The 24,562-nt window shown below is 42.9% G+C and overlaps 1 protein-coding gene, 1 long non-coding RNA gene and 1 pseudogene across 3 annotated transcripts; all 3 read right to left on the bottom strand.

Moving 5' to 3' along the window:
- Nucleotides 1–1,323: 1,323 nt before the first annotated feature.
- LOC149816353 (protein PHOSPHATE-INDUCED 1-like) lies at nt 1,324–2,482 on the bottom strand (annotated as a pseudogene).
- Nucleotides 2,483–13,344: 10,862 nt separating this feature from the next.
- LOC149816352 (protein PHOSPHATE-INDUCED 1-like) lies at nt 13,345–14,530 on the bottom strand. Its single transcript, XM_089987946.1, has one exon. It carries the CDS (start codon nt 14,436–14,438, stop codon nt 13,512–13,514), a length of 927 nt encoding a protein of 308 aa, XP_089844072.1. The 5' UTR covers nt 14,439–14,530; the 3' UTR covers nt 13,345–13,511.
- A 783-nt stretch (nt 14,531–15,313) lies between these two features.
- LOC149816351 (uncharacterized) lies at nt 15,314–19,877 on the bottom strand. Of its 2 annotated transcripts, XR_016427737.1 has the most exons (6): nt 19,731–19,877; nt 19,017–19,294; nt 18,052–18,781; nt 17,397–17,516; nt 17,230–17,300; nt 15,314–15,656 (listed from the first exon to the last, which is right to left on the bottom strand). It is a non-coding gene; the product is annotated as an uncharacterized LOC149816351 (long non-coding RNA). The 2 variants fall into 2 exon arrangements; XR_016427736.1 differs by lacking the exon at nt 17,397–17,516.
- Between the last annotated feature and the right edge of the window lie 4,685 nt (nt 19,878–24,562).

Genomic DNA, 24,562 nt, shown 5'->3' with positions numbered 1-24,562 from the left:
GTCCTGTTACAGCCGAGAGGTGTCATGTTGACTGTGGCCTTGTTTTGATGGTCGTAGAGTGGAACTCCATGTGTACTCTCCCTGGGATAGTTTCCCGTTTCTTCTACAATGCAGCAAAGAATGTGCACCCTTGTATCGAACTGTTGACATCCTTCAACTTGAATGTCTTAATGCGATCCATCTACCCAGTTGTTCAGAGCCTTTGTAGTCATCTAACTGGGTATTGACTACTGAAAAATTACTCATCAAACCTGCCTCTCATATAGAAAATTTAGCACATGTGCCTGCCTATCCCATGCATGTGCTAAATTTTCTATATGAGAGGCAGGTTTGATGAGTAATTTTTCAGTAGTCAATACCCAGTTTAGATGACCACAGAGGCTCTGAACAACTGGGTAGATGGATTTCAAGTTGAAGGATGTCAACAGTTCGATACAAGGGTGCACATTCTTTGCTGCATTGTCGAAGCCAACGGGAACCTATCCCAGGGAGAGTACACATGGAGTTCCACTCTACGACCATCAAAACAAGGCCACAGTCAACATGACACCTCTCGGCTGTAACAGGACGTAGGACCATACCAATGGTTTCTCCTCGTTATATAAAAAAAAAAAAATCCAAAACCAGATAACGTGCCCTCCAATCTTCAGTATTTTCTTTTCTTTTTTTTTCCCTTGCAAGGGTCTTTTGTCTAAGGCATGACCACGAAAGATAAGCAAGCCCAGTCGAACCAACCAAGTCAAGCTCTGCTTTTGTATCATGGTGCTGGTGCATCTTCATTAGAGAAGCAAATCAGGGGGCATTGGAAGCGTTTCAGTAGTCATCTCATAAAATTTACATGAAAAACTCATAATCAGTTATAGGCATGTGAACTGTGGAAAGCATACTGCCAGGGGATTGCCTAGTGGGGCATATAATATCGATTGTTAGCCATATATCAAACGTATGGCTGCTTTGGGGCATAACAGTGTCACTGATTGCACTAATTTACGTTACTACTGACATGATCCAATACTAACAGAGAGCTTTGTTTAGTTTAGTCTCTATCAACAAAGATTTTAGTTGGAGTATTCAATAGATATATGCACAAATATCCAAAATTTGAGACTGTCCTGTACCATGTTTCATGTTATTTTCCTTCAACCGGCCTTTAGTGCTGATTAAAATGCCAAAATTGAACCGTTTCAAACTGATTACAGTCGAGTTGTTGGTTTTTTTAGTCTTTATAATTCTGCTTATTTTTTGTGCAAAAACTTTTGATTAGCTTAGAAAGATAAGATTTAAAAGCTAGAAGCATGAGAAGTTCACATAAAGCTTAGGTAATGCATAATCAATCTCCGTTGATAGTACCAAATTCTATAACACAGCTCGGTATACAAGGGATAAAAGAATGAACAAATGAATATCATGAGGTCTATAGGGTGTGTACAAAACTATCGCTTGCTTCGCATCTTCGTCTCCCTAGACTCTTGGCCTCTCTACACAAGCGTCGAACAAGTGGAGGTCTTAGGATCCCACAATGCTGGCAACATAAACCGACGTCCATTGACCCCATTTGAGTTGTAGCTCGCACCACTGTTTGAATCCACCAGCAACTCCCCTGCATACCCAGGGTATGCATTCTTACCGTATATCCCTGGACAGGCTGATGCTGCTTCCATTGGAGCAGTGGCTGGTCCCTGAAAGTAGCCATTCCCAAAGGGGTTGGTCACTGTGCCAGCCAACAGGCTTGCAATGTTTATGACCATTCCATCCACACCCACATCACCATTTGGTGCCACCAGTGGTGGGGTCTGAGGCCCATAGAGGGGCTGGTGGAATGGCCAAGCACACTGTCCTGGGCATTGGGTCTCAGAGTTACCCACCCAAATGTAGGCAAACTTCTCCTTCAGACCTTTGGCTAGTGGAGCAGAGTCATGGAGGCCGCAACTGCTCATGCAAAACCCCTCCACTGCAACATCCTTGGATGTGAGGACAAGAGTGATGCCATTGGGGGTGGCAGCCTTGGCAGCCAGGTCCCTGATTTGTGTCCTCTTGAGTGACTTCCCCAATGAGTACTTCTCGTCCAACACCTGCTTCCCAAGCACCACTTTGGTTGTATCAGGCTTGCCTGCCTTGGCCAAGTACCCCTCTGTGAGCTTCCACCATGATGAGACAGATGGGTTTTTCTCTTGGCCCTTTTGAGTGAGAGAGGTAACGAAGTCACCAACAATGGACCACTGAACGGCTGTGAATTGGCCATACCAAACAATGTTGATGGGAGGGTGCCTTGGAGCAGGGCACCCTTATGGTAGGTGAGAATAAGAGAGGGTTGCTGCACTAAAGCAGTGAGCCTCCTCCCTCCAAGACACGCATCAACTAAACTGAGGAAGAGAGCAAGTTTTATAAGAGAAGCCATTTTCGTTCTCTCCTCTCTAGACCTTTGCAAGGGTCCTATGAAGAACAAGGGAGAAATTGAGAGAGGATGGATATTTGCTTTGTTGGTTGTGAAGATCAGTGGAGGGTAGAAGAAGCCTTATATACAGAAAGGGGAGAAGGTATGGTGAGTACGAGAGTAAGTGGGGGGTTGCTTCTTCGCGTCACCTTCCTGCCTGCATCCAAAGACTGTTCCTTGTTTTGTCAATTCTACAGTTTTTTCCTGCACCAAGGATGGTAGCTGCCATCATTAGTTTTATTGCTGGCAAGCGCGCGTCCCATGGGCCATGGTTGGGAGCAACTAATTAACAAGACGCGTAGAGAGAGCGCCTGTCCTGTCTTTCTATTCCTTCACTGTCTTTCCAGCCACCTTCCAAGTGGTTGAGGGCCTTCACAGTCTAGTGGGTTACCTTTGCTCCAAAGCAGGGTCTTGTTTTTGACCTGTGTGGCTTGCATCAAGTTTTTTTTCATACTGTGCATGTAAATCAGTAAATATGCCGAGTGGAAAGACAGAGTTACTTGACTCATGAGTTGTAAATTCTCGCGTGACCATGAGAGTTTTTATCTCCATGGTCTTCTTGATTCATTCATTCTCTTAGATCCAACACGAAACAAGCTGAGCGGAGCGGTGTTCAGCTTGTACAGACCTCGTCAAACTCCTAAAATATGCTCGACCAGCTGAATATGTAGAATCAGCTTGACTCATATATGCTCAATAAGTATTAAAAAATATATTTTACATGTATTTTTTTATAATCTTATCCTTTTGCTCTAAACACATGTATTTTTTTTATAAACAATCCCACTCGAACTAGTCTCATTTAACTCGGGCTCATTTTGAGTTTGAACTTAGCTTGGCTCGCCACAAGAATAAGCCACGCTTGTACACTTCAAACTAGGGGTGGCAATTTCTGACACGACCCGCCAACCCGACCCGCCAACCTGCCTCTTAGGCCAACCCGTTTAATAAACGGGTCGACCCGCATAACCCGTTTATTAAACAGGTCGGGTTCGGGTTGGGGGTATGCCAACCCGCCAACCCGGCTGACCAGTTTAATAAATGGGTTAGGCGGGTGGGTCAACCCGTCAACCCGACCCGCCAACCTGCCAACCTGATCCGTCAACCCGCGAACCTGAAAACCCGTTTACCCGACCCAACCCATTTATTAAATGGGTTGGCGGGTCGTGTCGGGTTACCCGTTTATTTAACGGGTCGGGTTCGTGTTTGCCACAACCGACCCGTTTAATAAACGGGTCGGGTTCGGGTTGAGGTATGCTGACACGCCAACCCGACCTGATTGCCACCCCTACTTCAAACTCGCTGGTTCAGCTTGTTTACTGGCCCTAGCTCCAACTGATGTAGGATTGGCCAAGTACCAAGTTTTCAAGGAAGATTGCTTGCTTTACTTTGTAACTTGGGGTGCAGAGGACATAAATGAGAGAGAGAGAGACAAACTATAACCATCAACATTACGATACGAAAACAGGTTTAACCAACATTGAACCTACCGGGTAACCAAACACGGGCCCAAGACATGCCAAGTAGCCCAAAAAAGGAAAAAAGAAAAGTTGCGATGCAAGAAGAAAATGAAGAAATAAACAAGAAAACAAATACAGTTAGGCGATGAGCATCACCCTAGATCATGATTGGTCCCTGGAGGCAGATGGTGTTGCAGATCAGGGATGTTGATGCGGAGAATGGCGTATACATCCGCCAAAATAAGGTTCACCATTTTGTTGAACACTGCCGGAATCTGCCGAAAAATAGCATTGTTGCGAGTCATCCATACGACCCACCATGACGAGAGCAACCAGGTTCGCCAAATAATACGCCATTTGTTGCAATGACGAACTTGTTGAGGACCCCACAACAAATCGTTGGCGAACGATTCCTGGCGCACGCTGACCCCCGGCTTATTCCAAGTCACCTTAAAGATGTTTTGAAAAACAGAGCACTCCCAAAAAAGGTGGAAGGCAGATTCTTCAGCCGCCTCACACAACACACATTTACTCGGCAGATGAAATCCGATGGATTTGAGGAAGTTGTCAGTCTGCACCCGATCGTGTAAGATTAGCCAAGCCAGGAAACATGATCTCGGAGTGGGACCCTTGCCCCAGATCAGGTTCGTCGGGAACTGGTCCACCCTCGACGGAAGGAGAGCAAGGTGGCCTTCTTTTGAGCGAAAATATCCGTTCAGAGCAAGATTACGACCAAAGAACTGAGACTGCGAGTCAACATTGCCATTATGAGACAGAACTGCAAACCATGCTTGGATCCATGATCGCCGAAGCTTTGACATAGTTCGCTGATGCACGCTTGTAGCCCCCACCAATGATTTCACACCACCGTATTTAGCTAGAAGCACGCTTGCACACAGAGACCCAGATTGGTGTGCAAGCCAGCTCTGCTTCACGACAAAAATCATACTCCTCAGCCGGGAATCCTTAATTCCCAAACCCCCCCTATTTGGAGGTAGTCGAAGAGTGTCTCACCCTATTAGGTGGCGCTTGTTTTTGGGACCTCGCCCAGACCACAGGAAGTGCGTCACTACCTGAACTATCTTCTTACTAACCCCCATAGGCATTAGGAACATAGACATAAAAAATTCTGGCATAGCAGAAAGAACGTGCTTGATGAGAGTTAGTCTACCCACGATAGAAAGGTAGGACGCTTGTCAGCCCGATATTATTTTCTGAACCCTTTGAATAGTGGTGCTTCAGGCTGCCATTGATACACGACTGATTTGAAGCGGCAGACCCAGATAAGAAAAAGAGTTATCCGAAACCGAGCATCTGAATATCTGTTGGCCCATGTCCAACATTGATGGAGGGGCGTTGACCATGGATAGACAACACTTCTCATAGTTCAAGGATAGACCTGACATCGATTGGAAAAAAAGGACAAGCTTGAATCTTAACATTTGTTGGATGGAGGCCCTTCCAAAGATAATTATGTCATCAGCGTAGGTCAGGATCTGACTACGACACTCTTGAATACCGAGAGATTCAATTAGATCACCCTTCATTGCCCTCTTAACCAAAACCACCAGGCCTTCAGAGACGACGTTAAAGAGTAACGGAGACAGAGGACATCCTTGTCGAAGACCACAACCAAGTTTGAATTATTTTCCTTTGACCCCATTGATCTGAAACTGAGATTGGGCATTGGTTACCAGCTCATGCACCCAGCTAGAGAAACGCCTACCGAAGCCCAAGTTTGCAAACATGTTGAAGAGGAACGACAAATGAACCGAGTCATAGGCTTTAGGGTGAAAAAGCCCCCCCCCCCCCGCGCTGATCTTTAGAGAGTGCAACACTTCTGTGGCCAAAATGAAGGAATGTTGAAGTCTTCTGTTAGGAATGAAGGCGAACTGTTCCTCCGAAAAAATCTTAGGAGCAATTGACCACATCTTGTTAGCTAAGACCTTTGCGATAATGCGATATAAACTCCCTAACACTGATATAGGTCTAAACCGCGAGATATCCGATGCGGCTTCCTCCTTAGGAATAAGCGACACAATTGCTAGATGAGAATGAACCGACAAGCGGCAATTACGATGAAACTCGGCGAAGACACTAAGAATGTCACTCTTAACGCAATGCCAGAATATGCGAAAGAAATCCACAGGATACCCATCAAAACCTGGAGCTTTCCACCCAGACGACTTCCGCACCGCCGAGACGATTTCTTCTTCGGTGAACTACCCCTGAATCGAGTTGGATAACGCTCGATCCATGGACAAAAATAAAGTTGAACCCATATTGCCACCTACAGCTTGGTTGCAGGAATGCAGATTAGAAAAATAGTTGGAGACAACATTGATTTCCTGATCGCCCGAAAAGGAGACACCATTGATATACAGAGTGTGAATCACATGTCTACGATGCCTATGAGACGCCAAAGAATGAAAGAACCTTGTATTCCCGTCACCCGCTTTAAGCCAAGTCACCCTTGACCGCTGCTTCCAACGAATCTCATCCTTTAGACGCCATGATTGCACTAGGAGAGTCAGCTCGGCCGATCTAGCATTGAGACATTCAATATCTGATGCATTCATATAGGACGTATCCAAGAGAGACTGATTGATAGAAGTCAGCTCTCGCTCCCAATCCCCCAGATTTTGGAATTTGCTTATTCTATTGGAGATAAGCCAAGATTTGATATCGCGAGATAGACAAAAAAGCTTAACCATGCATCTTGTGGCCGCCCGTACTGCAAAGCAAGGTCTATTCCAAGATTTATAGATTAACGACTCGAAGCTCGCCTCCTTAAGCCACCATTGCTCAAATCTAAAGGATCTATTGCTGATGAAGCCTTGACCCCATCGGATAACAATCTGACTATGGTCTGAGACAGATGGTGGAAGAAGGCAACAAGAGATGTCATTAATAGAACTCAGCAACTCTGACGAAACAAGCACCCTGTCTAGCAGACGGAAGCACGGTGTAGATCGTTGATTGGACCACGAGAAAGCTTCACCAACATGGAGAACGTGGTACAACCGGTTCATCTGAATAAAGTTTTGGAAGCCCCTCATTGAAGCCGAGTAATTAACCGGAATGCTAGAATCGATAGAAGACATAAGGCAGTTGAAATCTCTCATGATAATATGCTGGTCTCCGAATGAAGCAATTACCCTATTTAAGTCCAACCAAAACTCCTCCCGGCGGCTTTGACGGTGGGGACCATACACCATAGTGACCACTGCTGGAATAGACTTAGGAGGTAAGGGAAGAGTGATGGATATGGAAAACGTACCTTCGTCCACCCGTTGAAAGGCTAGAGAATGCTTCCCGAGGATGAGGATGCCTCCCGCATATTGAGTCGAAGGCTTTAAGAAGAAATCTGCACCACGCCAGATTTCGGAGATGACGAAGCTCGAGATATCTGCCATCTTCGTTTCATAAAGTGCAATTAGATTGGGCTTTTGTTGACGGATCCAACTCGTCAGAAAAAGACGTTTGGTGGGGCAATTCAGTCCCCGAATATTCCAACACAAGATTTTCATAACTGAAAGTCCGGAAATACCCGAGGAGTGCGGATCCTCACAGACCGCCTAGGAGAGACCCCAGACTCGCCGGAGGGAGAAAGCGAAGGTCGACAATGTCACCTAATTGGGAGACCACCCCACTCAGGATGAGATAACCCCTCGACCGAAGGAGATGGGGTGTTGATGGACGAGATACACCCATCATCCGCGACCAAGGTCGGTAAACGATCTGCGATCGCGACAAAGGACTCACACATAACAGATTCGACGCTGAGAAGCTGGGCTTGGGAAAGCGCGAGCTTGAGCCACCGAGCTGCATTGACCACAGATAGACCCAAAAAGGATGAGAGTTGACCACTCATAGATGACGAACCCACAATTAACGGATAGACCAAGTTTGGGAAGCCCTCCAGGCCTGTGAAGTCGCCCTCCCGGATAAAAGAGAAGGTGTTCAACGCAAACGGAGCCCTGCAATACACAACTAACATAGGATCATATACCAAACTGATGGAGACCAAGCGAATCGGACAGATGATGCACTTGGTTGAGATAGACGAAACCAAGACTGAAAGGCCATCAATCAGCTTGAAGAAGAAACATTGTCGGATCGGGACTCCGAAAATAGGCGACCTGTGGTCCCGAGCAAGGAGAGAATTCTCCGAGAGATAAGACCTCTTACGCGAGAAAGGCCGAAACTCAGAAGCCCCATGGGTCGAAGCAAACGAAATATAGGAAGTTGCAACTGCCGAGAGGTAGATAGAATCCTTAGACGCCAAGGCGACACCTGACGGTCCCCGATCCCCCTCAAGCTCGAAGAAAGGATCCACCAAAAGGTTCTGCAACAACATAGCCCAAGACTCAGACCACCCGAGAAGCCACAACAACCAACATCTTCCTGACCGAGGCCAAGATGCCTCGTCACACCCGCCATTCCACCTGAAAAACTGCGCCACTTTGAACAACGAGCCTAGAAAGGAAGATACTACATATGATGACGATGATGCCAGCAGACTTGCACCCCGAGGCTGCAAACAACTCCCTGCCGACACAGATACACAAACATCACCACGAAGCCACGGTGGCCTGAACCCCAATGCCCCCGAAGGAGAGCAAGATGACGACAACGGACAAAGAACATTCCTGCTCACCCAAGAAGACCTCACAATGTCGAAAAGGGCCTCATGCTATCCACCGATCTCTGTACGACTCGAAAATCGAGTGTCCAGCACGACCACCAAGACAAAGAGAGGCAAAAGCGAGTGTCCAACACGACCACCCAAGAAGACCTCACCTCTGGCTTTAACAGCTCCTCGCACATCAAAAGGAGCGAAAGTAGAGAAATAGTACCTTCGTCGAACAGAAAAAGGAGAATAAATCGAAGGCACCCCATAGCACGCGACCTGCATCCCCGATCTACGCCGAGGAGAAAAGGGCGGATAAATCGCAAGCACCCCAGAGCATGTCGTCTGCACCCCCGAGCATGGCGCAAGCACTCCCTGGCTACAGAAGTCACCGGACGCGGAACCCTCAGAGACGGTGGTAGCACAATAGACAGGCGGGCCCGACACAACAGAGCAGTAACTGTCCTGACCCAAGATGGCAGACGAGCCACATGAACGATCACAACAAAGATGGTTGAGATTGAAATGCTTCCCTGCGAAAGACATTGGTGCAACCGTTGACGGTGGCATCGGCACCCAAACGGAGCCGATCTTGAATCCCAAAAATGACGATGAAGGATCTTCCAAGATACTGATCTGGACCCAAGGCGCGAATGAAGCTTTGCGAGGGCGGTGCATACCTCGCGAAGAGGCTCATCCGAAGGAGGGAGGATGGACTACCGCCCACGATTGTCTGAACATAGGGTGCCACCGAGACCTGAACAACGAGGCGCAATTGAGGCAAGCACGACGCCTGCGAAAGTTGAGCGAATGACAACCCGCGCACCACCAGTCACCCGACTTCGCCTTTGAAAGACGAGAATGAGAAAGATTTTTGGAGAAAGATCGCTGTCAGGTCGCTTTCACCTCCTGCCAGCCCCGACCGTCGATCGAGCTGGGCGGCCTACTAAAGAAGAACGGAGCCCGTAGAGTGGCGCCAACCGAGCATGTCTGAAGGGATTCCACCCTAACAGCTCTAAAGAATCGCCCGACATCACGAGCCAATAGTGATCCGGCGGCGAGGCAGGACGCAAAGGCCTCTGATAGAGAGAACACACGAAAAGATAAGCGGAAAAGGAGGGCAACAGAAGCACCTTGGCAACGAAGGGCGAAAGCGAGCCCCCAATCGTTCAAAGCCACTAGGATAGAGGATAGAGCATGTTGGTTGTTCTGCAGGGAGTTGGAGGCTCCTAAGCCCCAGAAGAAGAGGGATGAGGGAGGCATGGGCCACACCCAAAAGACAGAGAAAGACGCGGATGGAGATGGCGCTTGAAGCCTGCGGAAGCTAAGTTGGAGAAGGAACAGGGTGGGTGGGGTCACGAGTGGAACCTGAAGTTTGAGGAAGGCGTTGTTGGAGGACTCAAACAGGTGCAGCGCAGCTTAGGGTAAAGGAATGGTGAAAGAGCAGTCAAGGAGCCGCAGACCAGAGACAGAAAGAAGAGGGTTTCAAGGGCGTAAAGGAGGAGGGTTTGGGTGGGTTGAGGCTCAGAGTGAGAGAAGGAGAGGGTTTCAAGGCCGAAGATATAGAGAGAGAATGTGGTTCTTCTGTGTGTTGTACCACAGGCTGCTGGACAACACACACACAGAGAGAGAGAGAGAGAGAGAGAGAGAGAGAGAGAGAGAGAGAGAGAGAGAGAGATGTTTGGTTCTTTCCACATAACTATGTAAACTGGGACGACTACTTTATCTAGCAGAATTACCTAAACTTGCCCCAAAGTGGGCATTGGATCTTATTGAGCTGAACCCTATATGCCCCATGACTTGTTATAAAAAAATATGGCCAGGTCCACTTGTGTTTGTGAATGCATAGCAATGTTGTCAGAATCTGTATTGGGCCTGAATCGATTTTAGAAACTGACTCAGGATATCAGCCAATTCAGACTCTGAACCAAATAATGCTCAATAGGCTAATTTTTAACCAGCAGATGACACACTTCATTAAAATATTAAAATAATATAAAAAATATTTTAAACTCTTGTTAAACAATATTTAAAAAATAAGCCGAATCAGCTCGCTTCGTATCAATTTTTGTCGAATCGATTCAGGCCAATTCACAACGATGCTGACAACAGTGATGCATGGAACTCAGACCAACTGAATCCACAAAGAGTTCAAAAGAGGAGACAGGGCTCAGGCGAGACCCATACCGCTGAACAAACTATTTCTTCCTGTAGGACCTTGAAACAAACACAAACTTTTCCTATAGTGGATACTTGTGAACAATACGCAGCTTTGTGACATTGGTGGTGAAGGGGATGGTGTACCTCTCTTGCACTCTTCCGAAATTTCCTTCCACAAAGTTGAACTTGGGTTCGTGGTGGAGCATATTTTCCAAATCATTGATAATAGTTTAATGACATGAACAAGAATTTGTTTCAGTGGATCAACAAGGTCCATTAATTTTCATTTTTTAACTGAAGCTGTCCTCCCTAAGCACAAAAAATGAGGGCGCAGCTTTTTGCTGCCTGGGCACAAGGCAGAGGCTGCTGAGATGCTCGGACAAGCCTGCTTGTCCTTTGTAGGATGTTAGCTTGAGACTGAAAGCTGCATTGGCAGATGTTGCTCTAATACAATCTTGAACAAGGAAAACAAATCTGAGTAATAAGGAGAATGTAACATCCTGAATTTTTGAAAGTTCATAAACTTTATATTTTTATATAAAAATGCGAGTCTTTACCTGTTATTTATGATTTAATATTATAGAATATTAAATTATGAAGAGATGGACCCTGAAATCATAAAAATTGGGTTTGGATATATAGGATCCTATTTGATGTACTAGCAAACTCATAATTTTTGGACAAGGGTGTCGTCCGCCATAGGACAACATAGCTGCTTCACCCTCCGCTGCACCAAATGTGTAGATAAGTTATTTGGCATATCCCTATATCCTCTCAACAGTCCTATACGTTTTTCAGGGTAGGAGGTCTCCTATTGGATGAATCTTCATCTGACTCTCCCATTTGAGATAGAGTCAGATCTATCTATCTGTGATCGCATTGGCCAAAGTCTTATTTTCATGACTGAAATTTCTGCTTCACCTTCGTCTGCGGACGTATGTCTGAGTCCCAAACACTTTAATTTGGTATCCTCTTTTCCTTATTCTCAATTTTTTTGTGGTTTGCAATTCATTTTGTTCATGGTTACATAACAGTACTCAATTAAGATGGAGATGTCTTTGGCCAACAGCATTCACCGTATATTCAGAAGATATGAAACCAACTTATGGAATATAGCTTTTACACTTGGGAAATACGGAAACACAAAAAACCAGTGCAAAAAAACGGTACATTGAAATCTGTCAACGTGTAAAGTACATATTCTGTAGAAAGTAGGCAAAAGAATTACATCAATCAAATATCGCAATTAAGAATATGCTCGATTTGTAGACCTGAACAGTCACAGATGATCAGATCGACAACTCATAGACAATGATTGAGAGGGAAGTTTTAATTGAAAATTTGAATTTCCTACCAGCATAACATATTGATATTGTGCAGAAGATTTTTGAAGATTGATTTGTAGATGTAAAGTTATACATGATCTCCACAACATTTCCATTTTCTTCGGTATTTGTATGGTGACTAAATTTAGAAGAGATTTCACCTAATATATTTTTCAGGTAAAGAAAAGTAAAAGGGAATAGGAATTACATTCCAATAATAATTAAGAACTACTGGAGTCTCAAGCAGCTTTAGCTATTGAATTTGAATGCCTACGCTGGGTATGTTGACCAATTTTTTGATAAATCAAGATCCTGAAATGAAGTTTTAGGGACTTTTTTCTGAACACTCGTACCATGAAAACCTTGAAAGTTAAATAAAAAGAAAAAAGAAAAATCTTAAGAGACTAGGAAAATTGAAGTGTCTCAAATACGATAACAATATATTGAAAGTTTCTAAAATGAACTTTTAGGGACATTTTTCTGAACACTCATACCATGTGTTAGCATACAATTTAAATGATATATGGAAAAATAGATGTTAGACTATGCAGAGAAAACGTTGAAAGTTTAAAAAAAGAAAGAAAATCTTAAGAGACTCGGAAAATTGAAAAGTCTCAAATACAATAATATTAGATTGAAAGTTTCAAATTTTCTGAAAAAAAAAATCTATTTTATAGAAATCCCAGAACTTTTTGACAATTCAATGTCTTAAAATGAATTGCCCAATGAAAATGCACCCAAAAGATTTATATCATATTTTAGGGAAAATATAGGTATCTCTAAACTCTCGAAAATGAAATGAATTGAAGAAACATAATACCCTAGAACATGAACCCTTGACAGATTATTGGAAAACTGAACAACAGCAGACACCACTAATTAATTTAGAAGTTCAAAGAATTTTTTGGAGCAAAATAAATGTTGTGAAGATTTGAAAGTGTTAAACTTCTTTAAAACAAGACTATTTAATATTCAAAATTTAAATATATCACTCATTGAAGTTTCTCATCTTACTTTTATTTATGCCCAATAGCAAGCAAGCCAAGTAATTGCCTTTCGTCACAAAAAAAAAAATAACAGGCAAGCCCGGTCGAAACCAGTCAAGCTTTGCTGTTAGAATATCATGGTGCTGGCATCTCATTATCAGATAAGCAAATTAGGGGTCATTGAATGCATTTCTATAGTCATCTCTTAAAACATACACGGAAAACTTGGTTCAACTTTACATCTTTCTGCTCGTTTTTGTCTACCGACTTTTGATTGCTAAACTTAGCAACAATGAGAGCATAGAGAGATTCAGGAAGAAAAGAACCACAAGAAATTCACATGAAGTTGAGGTAAACTCTTATTTTTATTATAAATTTGTAGTAATGTGGGTGGGCACAAAATATAAAGAATGAAAGAATGAATGACGGATGGGACCTATCTATAGGTTATGTACAGAACTGAGCAAGACTCTCTCTTGGTTCGATATCTTCATTTAGCTTGACTCTCGGCCTCTACACAAGTGCTGAGCAAGTAGAAGTCTTCGGATTCCACAATGCAGGCAATAGATACTGGCGCCCATTGATCCCATTTGCATTGTAGCTTGCACCACTGATCGAATCCACCAACAATTCTCCAGCATACCCAGGGTATGCATTCTTCCCATACATCCCTGGACAAGCAGATGCTGCTTCCATAGGAGCAGTGGCTGGTCCCTGAAAGTAGCCGTTTCCAAAGGGGTTGGTCACTGTGCCGGCCAACAGGCTTGCAATGTTTATGATCATCCCATCCACACCCACATCACCATTTGGTGCCACCAATGGTTGGGTCTGAGGCCCATACAAAGGCTGATGGAATGGCCAAGCACACTGTCCCGGGCATTGGGTCTCAGAGTTGCCCACCCAAATGTAGGCAAACTTCTCCTTCAGACCTTTAGCCAGTGGAGCAGAGTCATGGAGACCACAGCTGCTCATACAGAATCCCTCCACTGTAACATCCTTGGATGTGAGGACAAGAGTGATGCCATTGGGGGTGGCAGCCTTGGCAGCCAGGTCCCTGATTTGTGTCCTCTTGAGTGACTTCCCCAATGAGTACTTCTCGTCCAACACCTGCTTCCCAAGCACCACTTTGGTTGTACCAGGCTTGCCTGCCTTGGCCAAGTACCCCTCTGTGAGCTTCCACCATGATGAGACAGATGGGTTTTTCTCTTGGCCTTGTTGGTTGAGAGAGCCAAGGAAATCACCCACAGTGGACCTCTGAACGGCTGAGAATTGGCCATACCAAACAATGTTGATGGGGAGGGTGCCTTGGAGCAGGGCACCCTTATGATAGGTGAGAACAAGAGGGGGTTGCTGCACTAAAGCAGTGAGCCTCCTCCCTCCAAGAGACGCATCAACTAAACTGAGGAAGAGAGCAAGCTTTATAAAAGAAGCCATTCTCATACCCTCCTCTTGAAACCTTTGCAAGAATCTTTTGAAGAACAGGGGAGAAATTGAGAGAAGATTGATATTTGCTTTGGTCGGATTTGTTGGTTGTGAAGATCAGGGGAGGGTAGAAGATGACTTATATAGAGAAGAGCGAGAGGATACAGTATGAGAGCAAGTGGGGTTGCTTCTTCGCGTCGCTTTCCTGCCTGCAGCCAAAGACGGATCAGGGACCACTTGGCACCGACTGTTCCTGTGACAATATTCTATGTTTCTTTTGCTGCATGGAGGATGGCAGCTGCCCTCGTTAGCTTTATTGCTGGCAACCGCGCGTGTCCCACTGTTGGGAGCAATTAATGATGCGCGTTGACAGAAGGTCGGCCTGGCCTCTACTCCTTCACTGCCTTTCTGGGCACCTTCCTCCGTTGTAAGGTTGTATACGAGGCCAACAACTATCGTGCTGCTTCTTGCCAGTGTGTTAGCTCCAAGGTGTGGTCGTGTTTTGACCTAATGGTGTGGATCCGTCTGCATGTAAATGTTCTGCACCAAAGTTCGATATAAAAAGTGTACATACCATGTTTTTGTCACCCTGCCTTTTATTATGTGCAGTACAAATTATTTAGGGTATGTTGATATGGGCAATTAATTTTATCTAGGGTATGTTTATATGGGGGCATTTATAATTTGTTTTATAACCCTAATTAATTATCTAGGGTAGTTTTAATTATTATCATGAAATTGTAATATCTCCCGTGTAACATCTTTTTGAAATTGCCACAACAATTTCAAAAATATGTTACACAAGATATAACTTGCGATATTATAATTTCATGATAATAATTAAAGGTGCATAATAATTAATTAGAGTTATAAAACAAATTATAAATGCCCCATATAAACATACATTAGATAAAATTAATTGCCCGTATCAACATAGCTTTGATAATTTGTACTCCCATACAAACATGACACATATAATAAAAAGGCGGGGTGACAAAAACATGGTATGGGCATTTTTTAGGTCCGGTTCTGCACGTGAACAAAAAAAAAAAGAATTAACTTGGAATCCTGACCTCATTATAGCTTGTCACACCACCAAGGTTCTCTCTCATCGCCCCTTCTTTACATGCTGACATGATTTCTTCCTTGGGTAAATAGCTGAACTGGCTGAGTTTGTGGTCAATCTTGTTTCTCGTTCTTGTGGCAAGCCAATCCGAATTCGAGTACATAATGATCCTGAGTTAAATGAGTGGAGTTCGAGTGAGCTTGTTTATAAAAAATGATTTAGAACTGAAAGAAATAAGATTAAAAAAAGTACATATAAAATATATATAATATTTAAAATATATTCTTTAATACTTAAAGGAGCTCCTAAAAGTTGAGCCGAGTACTACTGATCAAATCCACCAATAATTCTCCAGTATACCCTGCATTTACATTCTTCCCAAATATTACTGGGCAGCTGGTCCCTGAAAATAACCATTCCCAAAGGGGTTGGTCACTGTACCAGCCAACATGCTTATGTTTATGACCATTCCATCAACACCCACATCACCATTTGGTGCCACCAATGGTGAAGTCTGAGGCCCATAGATAGGCTGATGGAATGGCTGGGCATTGGGTCTCAGAGTTACCCACCCAAATGTAGGCAAACTTCTCCTTCACACCTTCAGCCAGTTGAGCAGAGTCATGGAGACCACAGCTGCTCATGCATAACCCCTCCACTGCAACATCCTTAGATGTGAGCACAAAAGTGATGCCTTTAGGGGTGGCTACCTTGGCAGCCAGGTCTCTGATTTGGGTCCTCTTGAGTGACTTCCCCAGCGAATACTTCTCATCCAACACCTGTTTGCCACTACAAGAAAAACACCAAATAGCGACGGACGCTATCCATCGTTAATTCATCGCCAATTCCATCGTTAATGTGTTTAGCGACAGATTAGCGACGTATATCGTCCGTCGCATAATTCTAGTCGCTAAATTCCGATAAAATTTATCCGTCGCAAATCCATCGCTAATTAGCGACAGATTTGCGATGACTTATTTTCGTCGCAAATCCGTCTCTAATTAGCGATGGATTTGCGATGGAGTATATCCAAATAAATTTCGTCGCTAACTTTTGGTCGACAAGTTAGCGAAGGAGTTGCGACGGAATACAATCCGTCGCAAAACATATCATCACTGAAAATTAGCGACGAATAATATCCGTCGCAAAATTTAACTAAAAATTAAAAAAAAAGAGTCTTGAGGCATGCGCCTCATGCGCCTTGAGGCGCGCCTCATACGCCTTTAGGCGTGTTTCAAACGCCTTGAGGCGCGCCTCATACGCCTTGAGGCGCGCCTTATACGCCTTGTGCGCCGCCACAACTTATTTTCCATGTTTTTGCTGAAGGAAAAGCAATAAAACCAACAACAGGATTTCAAAATCAAAAGCCAACTTCACATGCACTGTGCTAATTTTCTCACCAATATAACTTTCACATAAAGAAATATATCATACATCAACAGTAAGTAATCTATGTTACAAAATACCATCATGATTATCAGCTTACATATAATACATTGCTAATAAGGTTAAGCACTAGCAAAATCAAATAATGAAAGCTCAACTGCATGTGATTTGTCTTTGCTTTGTGATTTTTTCCAAGTTCTCTGAAACTAGAGATGTAAGGTTTTTGTCTTCGATTTGGATATCATAATTGAGCTTGAAATGTTTATTAAAACTTGTTTTAAGTACTTTTCATCGTGCAAAACATAACAAAATATGTCTATTTTTTTGCTTCTGCAGAAAAGGAAAGTGCTTGGTAACCTGGGATCAAGTGTCAACTTCTGAATTTCTCTTATAGCCCAACTGGCAGCATACAATGCCATTTTCCCCACCTGAACAACAAGAGAAAAATATTACAGATGACCAAATAAAGTTCCAAAGTTAACAAGTAGAAAGAAAATATAATACGAGTTGTCTGAGGATACAACCTCCAAAGCATGCTTCTTGGTTTCATGATCTTTTGGCAGACAGCGGATTTCTTGTGACTACTTAACAGACTCTTGCAAGATTTCAGGGGATAAAAACTCCAAGCCCAGTTGATTGCAGGACTGAATTTTGAATAAGAAGATTTAGATGTTCATCATATGGTATGACATTATAAAACTCCTCAAAGTATAGCTTCCATCAAATGATAGCTCATAAGCAAAGTATCTACAAGTTTCATCAAGTGGGTAGATGAAACATAAATAATTTCTTTATAAGGTCAAAAAATTCCCACCCACCCCCTCCCTCCCTCCCTCTCTCCCTCTTTGGAAACAATTCAACTAATTCATGACTGGTGTATGAAGGCAGCTGTTTTTTCATCCTATTTTAATGGAACTAGCCACTGAAAACAAGTCAATGATGGAAAAAAAAAAGAACTACTTTTCTTTCAACAAAACTAACTAGTTGATCCTAACAGAAATAACACTCTTATTAAAGTCATAAAATTTTAGACCAAGAGATAAAAATCCAAATTTTAGAAGAAAGGAAGCAACGTTCCCTGTTTGTTTTGTTGGCACTCTCAATGTCCAATTCAAACAAAGAATACTAAAAGGCCATGCCAAACAAAAAAGGCACAATAACTAGTTTGAAGCTGCGCACCATGTAAGAGAGAAGCTAATTAACTAGCTGTTATAAAGCCGGCCACATAAGTAAACTCGTTGGGAATCATTCCTTCATGCTGCATTTCTATGAGGAGTTTGAAAGCCTCCTCTCCATTTGCATTTTGAGCATATCCAGAAACCATAGCATTCCACACCACAACATCTCTTTCCCGCATCTCTTCAAACACAGTTCGTGCATCATCTACACTGGAAGATTTGGAATACACATCGACAAGAGCACTTCCAGCAAAAATATCCAATGACATTCATGCCTTGATGATGAGGGCATGGATATGTTTGCTCAACCATACATCTGTGCATGATGCTGATGCTCCCAGCACACTAACAAACGTCAATAGGATCGGGTTCAATGATGTCCACCTCCTCTCGTTAAAAAGATCAACCACTGGTTCAAGCTCACCTCGTTGAGCATAACATTCAATCATTGCATTAAATGAAACCACATTGTGATCAACCATTGTATCAAATACTTTCCTCGCATCTGCTACAGAATCGCATTTTGCGTACATGTCAATAAGACCATTCCTGGCAAATTCATCATGCTCAACGTTAGCCCTGATAGTGTAGCAATGTATCTGTTTACCATAGCCGAAAGCCTCAAGCGCACCACAAGAATTCAGAACAGATGTGCAAGTGTACCCATCTGGCCTCCAACCCTGTCCATTCATCAATGAAAATAGCTGTAGGGCATCCCAATGAAATGAATTCTGCATGTAACCAGCGATCATTGTAGTCCATGAGATGGCATTCTTAACAATCATATGATTGAATAACTTACGTGCAATACTTAATTGTGCACACTTTGAATACATATCAATAAGCACATTATTTACCAAAACATCTAAATCGCATTGTTTCCTTGTAATATAAGTGTGAATTTATTTGCCATGATGAAGCAATGAAAGAAGCGAGCAAGCACTAATCACGCTAGAGAGGACATACCTATCAAGCTGAACATCAGTTTTCGTCATCTGGCAGAATAGTTTAATTGAAACCTCACTTTTTCCAACAAGTGAGTATCCAGAAATAATTGAAGTCCAACTAACTTCATTCTTCACCGGCAACTCATCAAAAACTAATCGCACTTCTTCAATGCAACAATTCTTTGAGTAAACATCAATCAGAGTCGTGCCCACAAAGACATCTGAATGGTAACCCGATTTCATTGCATAATCATGCAACTGAGCGGCCTCTTTCACTGCGCCTAACCTCGAACAAGCCTGCAAAAGACTGGCTAAAATGAACTGGTTCGGCTTCTCGTGTGCTGCCTGGAACCGAGAGAAGAGTAACAATGCTTCTTCTCCACGACCATGTTGAGCAAAATCAGAAATGATAGAAGACCACGATATGAGATTCCGCTAAGGCATGCTGTCGAACAGTTGGCGTGCTTCTCTGAAGCAACCAGTGGGGGGTGTGACCGCCGGATTGCCAGCGACAGAAAATCAGGAAAGGGTTTTGAAAACCCCCTTTTCCTCTTTTCTGGTTCCCATGGTCGTCGGGTTGTGGTTCTGGTCGGTGGTTTCTCGTCAGGAAGACGAGAATGTCGTGGATGACGGTGGCCTTGCCAGTGCCACTGGCTGTCCGGCGGCATCGTCGTTTTACCGACAGCTCTGGCGACAGACATTAAAAAAAAAAAAAGTAAAATGAGCCCCTTACCTGTCGCCCGAGTGTTGCCTAAGATGCATCGCCGGAGGTGCGTCGCCGGGGGGCAGGTGACCATCGCCGGCTGGTCCCGACGTTGGTTGCCATACGACGACGTGGGTCAACCTGGGGGAGAAGGGAGGGGAAGCGCTCTAAGCGTAACGAGTGAGAGACAGAAGGAGGGAGAATTTAATGCCCTAATTTGGTAGATTTAATAAAAAATTAGCGACAGATTTAGCGAGAAAAATATTCCATCTCAAATCTGTCGCTAATTTGTGACATAATATTTTTTCTCGCTAAATCCGTCGTTAGGTTGCTACAGTTTTTGCGACGAAAATTGTTTGTCGCTATTTAGCGACGAATTTGCGATGGAATTCGTGCCATCGCTAATTTCAAAAATATTTCAAAGATTGGCGACGAATCATGTTCTCTCGCTAATTCCGTCGCTAATTAGCGATAGAAAAAATCCGTCGCAAATGTTCGTCGCTAATCAGGGCTTTTCTTGTAGTGTGCCATGCATCACTTTGGTTATACAAGGCTTGCCTGCCTTGACCAAGTACCCCTCAGTGAGCTTCCACCATGATGGCACAGATGGGTTTTTCTCTTGACCATGTTGGTTGAGAGAGGTAATGAAATCACCCACAATGGATCTCTGAACGACTGTGAATTGGCCATACCAAACAATGTTGTTGGGGTGGGTGCCTTGGAGCAGAGCACCCTTGTGGTAGATGATCACAAGAGGGGGTTGTTGCACAAGATCTGTGAGCCTCCTCTCTATGAGACACACATCAACTAAAGAGAGAAAAAGAGCAATCTTGACAAACAAAGTCATTTATTGTAAGGCTATATGGTCACAAGGTTACTCTTGGAGGCTATTCCAATTGTCACTAACTATGTTTAAAATACAAAGAGACGTGTCTCTTGGGGTTGAGGAAATTTCTCTAAGGGTTGTGTCTCAAACTTGAACTCTTTACAAGTTTATAAATGCAATGAAATAGTATGAAAACATATGGTTACAAGAAAGACATTCAAATTGTAAGTGAGTTGAGAGTGTAGGCCTCTTTGACAATTTCATGTGTAATAGTGTGTTCTTCACCCACACAACAATTCTGCATCCGAGCATTCTAGTCCTTACATTGGTATCAGAACAGGTTCAACAGATACTTGACGGTGCCGAAAGCATCCTGTGCATGCAGGTGTACTAACACATAAATTGAACGCTGATGATACCAGACCGGAACACCCCTTTTATGGCAGAGACTCATCATCGAAAAAGAAAAATATAAAAAAAAATCGAAAAGAGCAAAAAGGCCATTTTATTTTTTGTTTTAGACAAATTGGTGTACCAACGGTTCCCGATTTGCGAAAAAAAAAATAAGAGAAAGGAACAGGGTTTGGCCCTCTTCAGTTTCCTTTTTTTTTTCAGGTAGAGAAGAAGAAATCACCACCACCAGTGGTAATCGGATACTGGGGATGGCCCGATCTTCCTCTCCCTCTCACATTGTGCATCGATCGGTAGCTTTTTTTCTGGCCTGGATTGACCAATTTCATAGCAGGGGTCGTATTGCAGAAAAAAAAGAAGAGGAAGAGGGCTCGGTTGTTGCCCTCTTCGCTCTTTTTTTTTTTTACAGAAGTGCATCCGCCCTCTCACTGGTGTTATGCCCTACCTAGGACCAGCTATCGCCGCGTTCACTTTGATTAGTGCACATAGGCACTTACACACTAATATATAGTTCAGTGCACACATGCTCTATTCCAGTCTTGCGCTCTAACAATATCAATTACAAATTAGTTTATATTATTGTTGCATATGAACATAGTGCCAGTTCCTAATCAGTTGTCGACCGATTGCAGATCATGCTTCTTCTCACTCAGTTCTGGTTCAGATCTATCACATAAAAGGTAGATGAAATGATATAGAATTATATCAGACTGATCTAGCTTAAACCTATGCACTTAGATGGGAGAGTGAAAACTGTGAGTGAGCGCTCGCTCATCCTCACTGGATGTTGAAATGCTAGTTCAGTTGTTGGAGATCCTTTCGAATTGGAAAGGATGAGATCCGTCTGTGATTGCTTTAAGCTGCAAGTTAACAAATATGTAACAATACTTGTTATAACATAATTCAATTACTAAGAGTGAATGCACTTAGTTGCTGAAGGTAGTTTGACAATCGAGAGTTCATAAAACTCATAGATGCGTCATAGGTAGTTTTTCAATAGCCGAATGCTTGTGTGCTTGTTGTCGCACTCCTCCTATCTATAATGCAAAATGGAGAAAGTTTCACTCCAGACTTCAAGGAATTGAATTGGATTGTAGAAGATGAAGATACATGGATGATCTCTCCTAGGTCACAGATGACGTAGAAAGAGCCTAATCCTCATAAGGAGCCCAATCTCTACAAGGAGCCAAAAGGTAACTTTTATTGATTTCAATTTCCGAATTACAAAAATGATCGATATCCTAGTTTACACAGAATGCCTTTTTTTTAGAAAGCTACTCAAGTGGATGTCAACTGGCCAGGCGGCCCATGGATCAAAACTCACTATTGATGCTTCTATTTCCCCCAGACGCACCACCAAGGCTGATACTGAGTTGCTCCCCAACTGACCTTGTCAATTACTCACATGTTGCATTCCCCCTGTCTTGCACTTGCACTAACCCACTGAACTATTAACCTCAACTGGCACTGTCTGACGCACAAAAGCCTGAACCGGTCTTGGATTGAGTTGCATTAATTTTTTGGACCCGTATCAACCCCTCCCTCTTGAAATGATCCTAGTCCTCTAGGATTAAAGTTGGGATATCTATTCTTCACATTATAATCCCATTCCTATGTGGCTGATGTTTCTCCTTCATTATCCCATTCAACAAAATATTTCATAATTCTTCTTATACCTCTTCGCACTAATTTGGATTTTAGAATGCTTGTGGGTTGTCTTGTGAGGGGCTCAAATACCTCTTCACTTGGAAGATGTCCATGATATGGCTTCGGTCGGGATACATGAAATATCGGATGAATGAGTACACTTTGGGTAATCTCAAGTTATAAGCTACCTCCCCAATTCTTACCACCACATGGTAAGAACCAAAGTACTTAGGCAAAAGTTTAGTTATTGGATTCTTGCTTAATGAGAACTGTTCATGGCGAATGCGCTTAAGCCATACCCAATCACCAATCTGAAATTCTTTGTCCTTCTTTTGTTTATTATAAACTTGTTTCATCCTATTTTGAGCATTCTCAATATTTCTCTTTAGGATTCTTAAAATCTCATCTCTCGCCCGTAACTGTTTGTCAATTAAGGGTATATTTGCTATCCCTTCTTCGTATAGAAGAGTTTGTGGTGGAGTTTTTTCATAAACCGCTTCATAAAAGGTCATACCTGTAGTAGTGTGAAATGAAGTGTTATAACACCATTCGGCCCAAGATAGATATTTCACTCAATCTTCTTGTTTCTTGCTTGTGAAACACCTTAGATAAGTTTCAAGAGTTCTATTGACCACCTCAGTTTGCTATCCCTTTGCGGGTGACTCACCATGCTAAAACACATTTTAGTGCCCATCAAAGTAAAATATTCCTTCCAAAACCTACTAAGAAAGGTCGGGTCTCTATCGCATGTGATAGTCTTAGGCATCCCATATAGTCTAGCCACATTTTGCAAAAAAACTTTTGCCACCATTTTTACTGTATATGTACTTGGTAAAGGTATAAAGTGAGCACTCTTGGAAAGGCGATCCACTACCACAAGAATTACCTCTTTCTTTTGTGAAGATGGTAACTTTTCAATGAAATCCATACTTAAATTCGTCCATGTATGTGAAGGTATAAGAAGAGGTTGAAGAAGATCGGGGGGGGTCTAATTCATTCATATTTGCTTGCTTGACATATTTGACATTCCTTCACATACTTCTTTATATCTTTTTTCATACCAGCCCAATATATTTCATTTCTCACCCTTTTCCAAGTCTTATGAATTCCTTTGTGTCCTCCCACTCTTGAGTCATGGAAATGTTTTAATACCTCTTGGATAAGTGAAGAGTCATAAGGTAAAACCAACTTGTCTTTAAAGAACAACTTGTCTCCCTTTACCATGAAAGAAGGATGACTAGTAGGGTCTTCTCGCAACTCATGTATGATTCGTTGAACCTCTTTATTTTTAATTTGGGCTTGACTAATTTTTTCCGCAAAAGAACAAGCGACCGTAGAGATGACTAAAAGAGAGTCATCTTCCATTTTTCTTGACAAAGCATCAGAAACTATATTTTCTACCCCTTTCTTATATTTGATTTTGAAATCATAGCCCATAAGTTTGGTGAGTCATTTTTGTTGAAGAAGAGTAGTAATTCTTTGTTACAAAATGTACTTAAGGCTTTAGTGATCCGTTTGGATTAGGAAATGCCTCCCAAGTAGGTAAGGCCTCCACTTCTCTAAAGGCAAAACAATAGCAAGTAGCTCCTTTTCATATGTAGAAACGATTTTGCTCCTCCTCGAAAGTGATTTACTTAAATAAGTCAAGGGATGTCATTCTTGTACAAGCACGGCCCCAATACCAATGTCACAAGCATTGGTCTCAAGGATGAAGGTTTTGTCAAAATTGGGTAAGGCAAGAACTGGTGCCTCCACCATAACTTGTTTTAGCTTAAGAAAAGCTTGTTCCACTTCACTATTTCTTTAACAAAGCCGTGAGAGGTTGAGTGATGATACCATAATGCCTAATGAATCAGTGATAGTACCCTGTAAGACCCCAAAACTCATTCAAAGCTTAAATGGTGTGGGGTGTCAGCCAACTAGCCATAGCTTCGATCCTTTTTGGATCAGCACTAACCCCTTCACTTTCTACCATGTG

This window comes from Nuphar pumila, chromosome 14, assembly GCF_984573655.1.
Source record: "Nuphar pumila chromosome 14, dmNupPumi1.hap1.1, whole genome shotgun sequence".
NCBI lineage: Eukaryota > Viridiplantae > Streptophyta > Magnoliopsida > Nymphaeales > Nymphaeaceae > Nuphar > Nuphar pumila.
Note: the sequence above shows the minus strand (reverse complement) of the source record. Positions and strands in the feature narration are given on the sequence as shown.